The 10,419-nt window shown below is 37.9% G+C and overlaps 1 protein-coding gene across 1 annotated transcript; it reads right to left on the reverse strand.

The window, feature by feature from the left end:
- Positions 1-6,279: 6,279 nt before the first annotated feature.
- barhl2 (BarH-like homeobox 2) lies at positions 6,280-9,914 on the reverse strand. Its single transcript, XM_052130963.1, has 3 exons — positions 8,992-9,914; positions 7,633-7,858; positions 6,280-6,863 (listed from the first exon to the last, which is right to left on the reverse strand). Exons 1-3 carry the CDS (start codon positions 9,536-9,538, stop codon positions 6,563-6,565), a joined length of 1,074 nt encoding a protein of 357 aa, XP_051986923.1. The 5' UTR covers positions 9,539-9,914; the 3' UTR covers positions 6,280-6,562.
- Positions 9,915-10,419: the final 505 nt, after the last annotated feature.

The raw sequence follows: 10,419 nt of genomic DNA on the forward strand, positions 1-10,419 counted from the left end.
CTCACCACTGCATTGCTTCGGCACATCCCAGAGCACATAAAATTCCCCAGAGAAGACAAAGCTGCAGTACAGGATTTTTTTTTAAAACAGAAAATCCCCCAAGTCATTGGGCTCATTGATGGAACACTAATTCCTATTCACACCCCTTCCAATGAGGGCTATATATTCATATGCAGAAAAGGGTATGCTGCCATTAACTGCCAAGTTGTGAGCGATCAACAGGGGCTCATAACAGACATTGTGGCGAGATGGCCTGGCAGCAGCCACGACTCATTAATGTAGTCTAATTCTTCTGTTGGCCAGGAGGCACATGCTTCCAGGGGTGAATGGCGGCTTGTTTGAGACAGTGAGTATCCCATGAGAACTTATCTTTTTAATCCAGTTGCCAACCCCCAAAATGAGAGGGATGAAAGTTACAACGAAGCTCACCGTGTGGCCAGGAATGAGGTTGAACGAACGATTGGACTTTGGAAACTACACTTCAGGTGCATCCACAAGTTGAGTGGTGGTTTGCTTTTTGCCCCTCCAAAATGTTGTGCAGTTACTGTAGTAACTGCAATGCTGCATAATATTGCGGTGAGAGCTAGAGCACCCTTGGGTGTGTGTGAAGAGCAGTTAGAGTAAAAAGCAGAGGAGGATGAATTTGCAGATTGCAAGGGGAGACCACACCATGAACCCCGGTATACCCAATATGTTGCTGGTTTTGAAGCAAGTCACATGTAATAAATAATCATTTTTGATATACAGGTGAAACTCGAAAAATTAGAATATCGTGCAAAAGTTCATTAATTTCAGTAATTCAACTTAAAAGGTGAAACTAATATATTATATAGACTCATTACAAGCAAAGTAAGATATTTCAAGCCTTTATTTGATATAATTTTGATGATTATGGCTTACAGCTTATGAAAACCCCAAATTCAGAATCTCAGAAAATTAGAATATTGTGAAAAGGTTCAGTATTGTAGGCTCAAAGTGTCACACTCTAATCAGCTAAACACCTGCAAAGGGTTCCTGAGCCTTTAAATGGTCTCTCAGTCTGGTTCAGTTGAATTCACAATCATGGGGAAGACTGCTGACCTGACAGTTGTGCAGAAAACCATCATTGACACCCTCCACAAGGAGGGAAAGCCTCAAAAGGTAATTGCAAAAGAAGTTGGATGTTCTCAAAGTGCTGTATCAAAGCACATTAATAGAAAGTTAAGTGGAAGGGAAAAGTGTGGAAGAAAAAGGTGCACAAGCAGCAGGGATGACCGTAGCCTGGAGAGGATTGTCAGGAAAAGGCCATTCAAATGTGTGGGGAGCTTCACAAGGAGTGGACTGAGGCTGGAGTTACTGCATCAAGAGCCACCACACACAGACGGGTCCTGGACATGGGCTTCAAATGTCAAACGTCTTACCTGGGCTAAAGAAAAAAAGAACTGGTCTGTTGCTCAGTGGTCCAAAGTCCTCTTTTCTGATGAGAGCAAATTTTGCATCTCATTTGGAAACCAAGGTCCCAGAGTCTGGAGGAAGAATGGAGAGGCACACAATCCAATGCTTGAAGTCCAGTGTGAAGTTTCCACAGTCTGTGTTGGTTTGGGGAGCCATGTCATCGGCTGGTGTTGGTCCACTGTGCTTTATTAAGTCCAGAGTCAACGCAGCCGTCTACCGGGACATTTTAGAGCACTCCATGCTTCCTTCAGCAGACAAGCTTTATGGAGATGCTGACTTCATTTTCCAGCAGGACTTGGCACCTGCCAACACTGCCAAAAGTACCAAAACCTGGTTCAATGACCATGGTATTACTGTGCTTGATTGGCCAGCAAACTCGCCTGACCTGAACCCCATAGAGAATCTATGGGGCATTGCCAAGAGAAAGATGAGAGACATGAGACTAAACAATGCAGAAGAGCTGAAGGCCGCTATTGAAGCTTCTTGGTCTTCCATAACACCTCAGCAGTGCCACAGGCTGATAGCATCCATGCCACGCCGCATTGAGGCAGTAATTAATGCAAAAGGGGCCCAAACCAAGTACTGAGTACATATGCATGATTATACTTTTCAGAGGACCGACATTTCTGTATTTAAAATCCTTTTTTTTTTTTATTGATTTCATGTAATATTCTAATTTTCTGAGATTCTGAATTTGGGGTTTTCATAAGCTGTAAGCCATAATCATCAAAATTATATCAAATAAAGGCTTGAAATATCTTACTTTGCTTGTAATGAGTGTATATAATATATTAGTTTCACCTTTTAAGTTGAATTACTGAAATTAATGAACTTTTGCACGATATTCTAATTTTTCGAGTTTCACCTGTACCTGTCTATAATCATGTTTTTATACTTACATATTATTCTACTGTGTTTTCACTACATGTAAACTTGAATGATCCAATTTTACAAATCAACTAAATAAATAATAACAATCAAATATTGTCTGCACCAAACTTGTTAATTTAAAAATACCCCAGTTCCAGCTGGAACTTTATCTTCTGTAGTCCCAAAATGTAAATCAGTCATTCCAGGGTGAGTTTTTTGCTTTTAAAAAAGCCTAACTTTATGCATCCATATGTATTTTAGGGTTCGCCTGCTGGTGTCTCCAATGAGCCTCTTTGTTTAAAATGTACTTGGTGATCTACAACTACTCCGGAGCACTGGTTCATCTACAACCATTTTCAAGTACTACTTAAATTAAGATGGCTTTGGGAAAACTAGATGCATCGTAAAATGGATTATACGATCTTCTTAGTCTTACGAAGCATTTGGGAAATGAGGCCCTGTTCCGTAATTTAATGGCACAATGATATAGCCTAATTTATTTGATGAATTAACTATCAGATTTTCTGCTTGTAAGTCTGTTGAAAGTAATGTGCCCATGGAAATTAACAGACATAACATAAATGAAAAACAAAAATGAGTGTTGAAGGTAGTTGAATAATTTGAGTGTTTAAGGGACAGATGTCTCTTAATCATGATACTGCCAGTAAGCTTCTGCAAAGCCTTTTAATTGTTGAGATATTAGTCAATTTCACGCCTTCACAAAAATTTTAAAACTTGTTATTAATGCAAAGGTACACCAGGATGCCTGTCAACCATACCTGCCTCCTAGCATAAATCCCCTTTCACACTTTAAACGATTCTAACCTTGTTACAACCGTTCCTCCAACATCGCCAGCATTAAAATTGCGCACGTTGACAACCTACCGTCTTAAAATTCATCATCCTGACACCTCACCATCACCACAGGGCAAGATTAAGAATCCAACCTACTATAATTAAGGGACACCCAGATGCTTAATGTGCTGCTTCAGTGCGATTTTGCGAGGCACTGAGATGACTCGGGCCTTGAGTGCGTCTTTTAAATTCCACACGACTGATTGACGCCTTTCAATGATTCAATGAGTTACCTTGCAATGTGATCATCTAAGAGAAGTTCGGCTGAATGCGCCCCTGCCGTTTGAGTATGAAATATGGTGGTGATGTGGTGCGTTAAGAAAGTGAGGGCAAGTAATGTGGTAATGAGCGGGCCTCTGAGAGCTGGTGCGTTTCCCTCATTAGGAAAATAAGTAAGATATCCCTAACATGACGACAGCTGGGAAATGTGGCAATTACAAAACCTTACTTTGGCTGCTGGAAGCAACAAGAACAAACCAAATCCCTCGCAGCAATCTGTTCCGTATAATTCGTGTCATATAAATGAAAGGTCTTAACATCCTCTTTTAATTTCAAAACCTATCCTCACACTTAGCTGTATAAAAACGCCCGGATTCCCTTATGTCCGCCTTTTGAAGACCGTTTTAAACGTGGGTTAAATAAAATGCACAGACCATGGTCATAAGGCCACAACAAATTGATCCATTAATGGCCCACAATCTTTTGAGGATGCTGTTGCCTAAAATTATATTTCATTTTAAGCAATTCCCACTGGTTCCCAATTCCCAATTAATGGTCTCCAGACTGAGCTATCTGGTGGAATAACATGTCAGCGTTTTCTTGACTAACACAATTAAGTATTACTACTACTAGCTACTCTACTACTACTACTACTAATAATAATGATAATAATAGGCTAATATACACGTTGAGGTACCTTGTCTACCTCAGGGGTTTATTTTCCGTGTTTTCTCATAATCTCAAAACAGCCCACCTTGCGATAAGCGTTAAAATGGACGAGCAAAGGAAAATGCTAAATCGAGTGCGAAATTCGGAATTTACTGTAGCATATTGTCCTATCTATTTCAGGCCTACAATATTATGATTATGTTTTGCGATTCACTTTCCCATTGTGTAGAACACTCATACGTTGGATTACCCAGTCTGATGTCACATGTATGCCTAACGCTTGCCTGTTCATTGAAATTGAGCATAAAGGTGCCATCATAAATGGCAAATTTAGTAGTCCTACCGATGAGCCCTTGTTAAGATTATTTCGTGGAAGACGTTTTAAATATCCAATTGGTTAGAAAAAATATATATTCATTTTTTAAAAGCTATGACAATTCATTAACGGGCGCCACGTAGACTAATTATGTTGATGCAAGTGGAGCAAAACGTAAGCATTCGTATACAAATAGTTGCCTAGAAATGTCTGTTACTGGCTCTGCAATTGAGTTAATGGTGTACTTGAAATGTCTGAGTATTCTATCCTACGAACGCATAAAAGCACAAATAACACTGCAAGATCCAGCCCTACAGAGGGTATCCATAACTTAATTCACATTTATCGGCCTTACTGATTTCTGGTTGCTTTTTTACTTAATCCTCCAAATGATGTTCCTTATCAATGATTTATTTATTCCTGATTTTTGCATTTTTACTGTGCCAAATTATGTTTTTGATTGACTGTATTTAATTCTGAGATGTAGCCTACATATGTTGTCTTATCATAGAGAGAATGTACTTGTAGACATGTAGGCTTCTGGCGTGCTAATGTCGCGTTGTTTCAAAGCACATAGCAAAGGTCAACTTGGCTTAAACGAGAATTTAATAACGCAGAAATCAGCTACCTATTCTCCAATTAGAGGAGCCCAAACCATCGTGCCCTGAGGCGAGTCTATCCAACAGTCTATTCAGTCCTCCGTGGGATGTTATTATGCGCAAAAATGAAAAGCATTGTAATGTTCATATAAACACTCACGTGATCAGTTACGTCTCGATTCGTTCAGTCTCATTTAGTGTCTAAGTCCAAAGTCTTTTTTTTTTTTTTTTTTTTGACAAAGGGGGTGCACCTTTGCCTCTAAAACCACAGATTTGCTGACTTTGCTGGGATATAAACGACTTTGGTTTCGTGTTATGTAGTATTTCAGTGTTATGTGTATTTTTTAGGTCTCGTGTTTCTCATTTAGATTTTGCTGCCTTATTTAAAATTCCGTTTGTTCACATTAGACCACGTTTAAACATTTTCACTCGCTAAGGCTTTTTTAATTTATTAGCTTAGTGTTAGGCTTGGGCAATACACTATATGACTAGCACGAAGTGGGAATGAAATACTAATTTGAGAAGATATATATATATAATGGTTATTTTTAAAAATGAAGAAAGTCCTGTGTTTAGTTAAGTTGTGTTCTTCACAGCATGTGCCCCAAGTGATGCTGATTACAACGAATGACAAATAGCAAATATTAATATTGGGAGACATCTACAGGAGCCTATAATTGTTTATATTAAATGTTTCTTTTAATTCACTCACGCTGAGAAGTCTCACGCCGGCTGTCTGTTCGTGGCGGTTCTCCCACAGAACAGCTGTCAGACCGGGAGCAGCTTCGCCATTCCCAGAGCAAATGCATCGAACCATCAATTCTCATATAGCAGGCCGGTCCTGAGAATACTTGATTGCACGCTTAAGCTAATGAGTTCAGACGGTCTTATAGAGTTTACAAAGCACTTGTGTTGTTTACCATGTGTATGAAAACGTAGACTATAGCATAGGCCAATTTAAAGTGTAAAAAAAAAAAAGCATGTTTTTTTTTTTTTTTTCCATTCAACTTAAACTGCTGTTGAACATGTTGTATCCAATTTAAAATGTGAAATATATTTAGATCTTTAGAATTAAAAGCCAACCTTATACTTTTTTATTTTGTTTCATTTTTCAGGTCTTAGGCGTTTGACGGAATTCACGTCAAATGGATCTTTCTTGAATTGCACAATAATGTTAGGCAATTTTTGAACTTGTTTTAAACAGCAGGATTGCCCCAAAGGTCACAATAAAATTAATAAAATACGGCCACCTTTCAAGAGAATGCGTCTGACATTTTTTTAATCATTTCTTCTTTATTTCACCTTTTCTTTCCACCTAATAAACTTTATAAGCTTATGTACTAGTATAAGTGTATTTGTACCAAAAAAAAGACAAAACAAACAATCTGACAATGAACAGTCCTTTTACTGTCACGGTCACGGTGTCGGCTGGTTTAGTTTGGCCTCTTAGTCAGAAAAGGTCCATTTTAAATAATACATCTTTTTCTTCGATAAAATCGTCTCTCAATGTTTTCTGTAGGAAAAATGCGTCTTGTGAAAGTTCAACGCAGTCCCTCACATCACGTTTGATACATGTGTCTCTCAGTGTCTGTTCATAGTTTTACCGAGGATGCGGTGTGCCCGGTATTGGGTTTAGTGCCGGTTGTCCCCCGGGCCCCAGGCCGTGAATGAGCACTCTGGGGACGAGCGGTCTCTGGAGAGATGGATGCGGTGTGGACGGAGTCCGATACATACTGCTGTACATGGCAGCGGCTGCGGCGGCCGCTGTCGTGCTGTCCACGGTCCCTAACAAACTCGGGTGATAGAAATACGGAGATGGGAACATTCTCTGTAAGGCCGAATAATTTCCAGCTTCAGCCAGCAATTCTAATCCGACAGCCGTCTGCCTCTTCCATTTCGTCCTATAATGAGATCATAATACAATAATACATGATTAAACTCTTCGAATGGGTCATTGTGGCCAGAATAGTTGGGACGTGTATGCTCGGTTCCGGCACAACACAAATTAAATCAACTTCAAGAAAAAAAAAAGTTAGGCAGGAAATGGTTTATAAAATGCTATAGGGCCTACCTCATTATATCTATAATAAGTGATTTCTAATAAATGTTTTTTTATGTCTAAGAATTTTTTATTTTATTTTTTCGCACAATTGTGTTTTCTAATTTATATCTATAATTCAAAGTTATGTGAACTCTTTAAAGCAGTAGGTTATATGACTAACAAATATAAACATATTAAAGTTAAACCTTTATTTAGAGGGGAAATAGTTACATCCTTGCCAAACATATATTTATAAGATAAATTAAATGACTTTATTGTTTGACATGACAAAAACTTGAAATATAAATTCAGACAGCAGTACTTCATGTTCAAATATTCTGTTATTTACTTATTTACAAGTATGAAAACACTCGAATTTTGGCAAAGTAAAATATAGATAAAGAAATAAATAGCCTACAACGGACATCATTATCATTATCTACATAGCCTACATTATCAACATAATGTACATTTTTAACAAAATGCCTGTACATACAAAATACATAGCGTACACTGCTTTAATCGTATATCAAATATCTGATAAGAACAACAAAACATTATTGTTATTATTATTATTGTTGTTGCGTTTTATTTGGAGATTTTGAATATTATTGTAATTGAAGCCTTACCGTCGGTTTTGGTACCATGTCTTGACTTGTGTGTCTGTGAGGTTGAGGGCTGCTGCTAGGTCCATTCGGTCCTGAACACTGAGGTATTTCTGTCGCTCGAAACTGCGCTCCAGCTGGTTGAGCTGATGGTCGGAGAAGGCAGTCCGCGCTTTGCGAGGTTTTTTAGAGCGGACGGGTGGACTGTCTCTGGAACTGGAAATTTCCCGATCGCCCTCTTCTTTTGTTCCTAAAAAAAATAATACAAATATTATATATAAATAAAATATTTAAAATGGTTAAAGGTCATTTGTATACTCTTTAGTGAGTTTATTCAAAACAATCAAACAGTAAATTCTAAATATTATAAAGGGTTTAATTGGACAACTTTTAATGTCTAAAGGACTGTAATAATGCTACAGAGCGAAGTCTGTAAATCTATTTATGTCTGATCATTTAAATTGAGTTTTGGAGTAGCCTATCAGAGTTTATATTTATTTCTTTATTTTCATTATTTATTATTATTATTATTATTTTTACAAAACTGAAAAGAAGGTAAAGCAAAAATATACCTCTTTGTTCCCCAAATTAAATAAAACGAAAATATTACGCCAAAACAAGTAGAATCGATATGTCAATCTATCTATATTTGCAGCACTTTTTTACGGGGCTCAGTGATCCCCCCTCAAGGAAGAACAATAATCTCTCTAATTGACCCACTTGGGAGGATCCCACACCGGGTAAAATTCACCAGCCTTTACATCTGTTATGCAAATATTAGAGAACAACCTCAATGAAAGGCTACCAATATTGTTTTGATCACTGGCTTTTAATAAAATAACAAACAAATAAACAAAAACTTAAATTTAGATTTCAATGTGAATTACATTTTTAAAGTTAATAATATAGTACCATTGAAATCTCATGAAATCTACTTTTCCACTGATGGATTCGCAATGTTTTAGAATTCAGATAAGAAATCTTTACTTTTTGGCCAAAAACGTTTAGCTACATGTTCTAATGTTATTTAATGTAAGACCAACCACAGTTGTGAAGCATTCCATAACGCAATACGCCTTAACTTAAACTCATATTCTTAGATATGTATTGTTAAACTACACAGAAAATTATTTAAAGCCGTATTAATTGTATTTATTCGTTTTGTTTTTGATTTATGTGGTTACTCTATATTACAATGCAGTAAAGAACATCCTAATAAAACAAAACAATCCGTAGGCCTATATATTATGTGAGTTATTTTTGGTGTAACTCATAACATATTGTAATTAGTACTGAAATAAATTACATTGACATGGACACTGTCATGTAACGTTAAACCCTATTTATTTATATTATTTATTTGCATAAAAAACAAACTCTTACCGTTACACTTCAAGTCGCACTGCATGTCATCTCTTTTGTCCAGTTTGCTTCTGTTTTCATCTTGCTGTAGTTTGGGCCTGAGGCCGTCCGGGGAGGTTCCGCTCTCTGATTTGGGGCTGTGGTGTGGAGATGGTACGCTGGTGCTGTAAGGAGCGCACGCTGCCAGCGGTTTACTGTCGCCCAAAATGTCTTTGATTAGAAAGGAGGAGGTGGCAGTCCTAGGGGCACAGCCGGCCTGCCCGAGCGGATGAGGCTGGGGTGAACGCTGCAAACTCTGAGCCTGACTGTGATGATGATGGTGATGGTGATGCTGAAGGCTATCTTGGACCAGATGCGGTTCGGGATGCTCCATCGTGACTGAGATCGGGGATGAGGGGGCTGTTCCCACAGTGTCTATCTCCGAACATGGTGATGGGGTCGCCTGGCTCCTGAAATCCGCTGTTCTGTCACCGAGACGAAAATCTCCGTTCATCAGTACTGAGCTGCCAGAATTGGTTGTGGACAAAATAGTGTCTATTCCGAAACTAGACCCACTGGATCCTTCCATAGTATAAGAAAAGAAGGAGTGCTTACTTAAGTCGTCTTCATAACAACTTTCCTGTACAATGTTTAAAAATAAAAAATAAAAAAATAAAAAAAAATCAGCACTTAAACGGAATAAATTACTAACAAAACGACGGAACTTAAAGGTCAACGCAATTAAAAATCACGAAAAAGTATCAAATATGCGTTTCTAAAGCGCAAATAAAAAAAATCCTTGCACTTAAGCAAAGAGAAAGAGAAATATAGCCTGCGCTCCAAGATGTTGTTACATTCAAGTAGAAATGTGGAAAGCATGTGGATCTGTGTAGTCCACGTCCTTTTGTTATGGTTACTGAACTTTCTTTCAAAGTTGAGGTGTGGAGAGATTGGGATGCTCTAACTCCTCGACATCACGCTCTCTTTTGCCACTAATCGTTGTAGTGTTGCTCTACAATGACTTCCTACATTGACGTCATATTTTCTCCTTTATTATAACACAGTCCTCGTGTCCCCCATCTTTCCTCTCATTGGCTACATGGTCAGGCGTTTGTCCAATCAGCGACTTGTACTTCATCATTACACTTTAGAGCCTCTCATTGATTTCTCAATGCTCTTTTGAAACCTTCCCTCCGCTATATTGTCTCAGACCACATCTTTATTAGACTTTCAGTACTCATGTTTAAACATTTACGGTAACGCTATTCATCACAGTGCCCATGTAATAATAGATGTTACTAAAATTAATTACTGAGGTAGCTAACACTAACAACGTGTAGCCTAATTGGTAGCGGCTCAAGAAAATAATTTCACAAATTAAAATATTTAATATTACAATTAATATTACCTTACAAATGCAGTTCTGTTACATTTTAATGCAATGTAAATTATAGGCTATTATATAGGAAT

Source organism: Xyrauchen texanus, chromosome 7 (assembly GCF_025860055.1).
Source record: "Xyrauchen texanus isolate HMW12.3.18 chromosome 7, RBS_HiC_50CHRs, whole genome shotgun sequence".
Lineage (NCBI taxonomy): Eukaryota > Metazoa > Chordata > Actinopteri > Cypriniformes > Catostomidae > Xyrauchen > Xyrauchen texanus.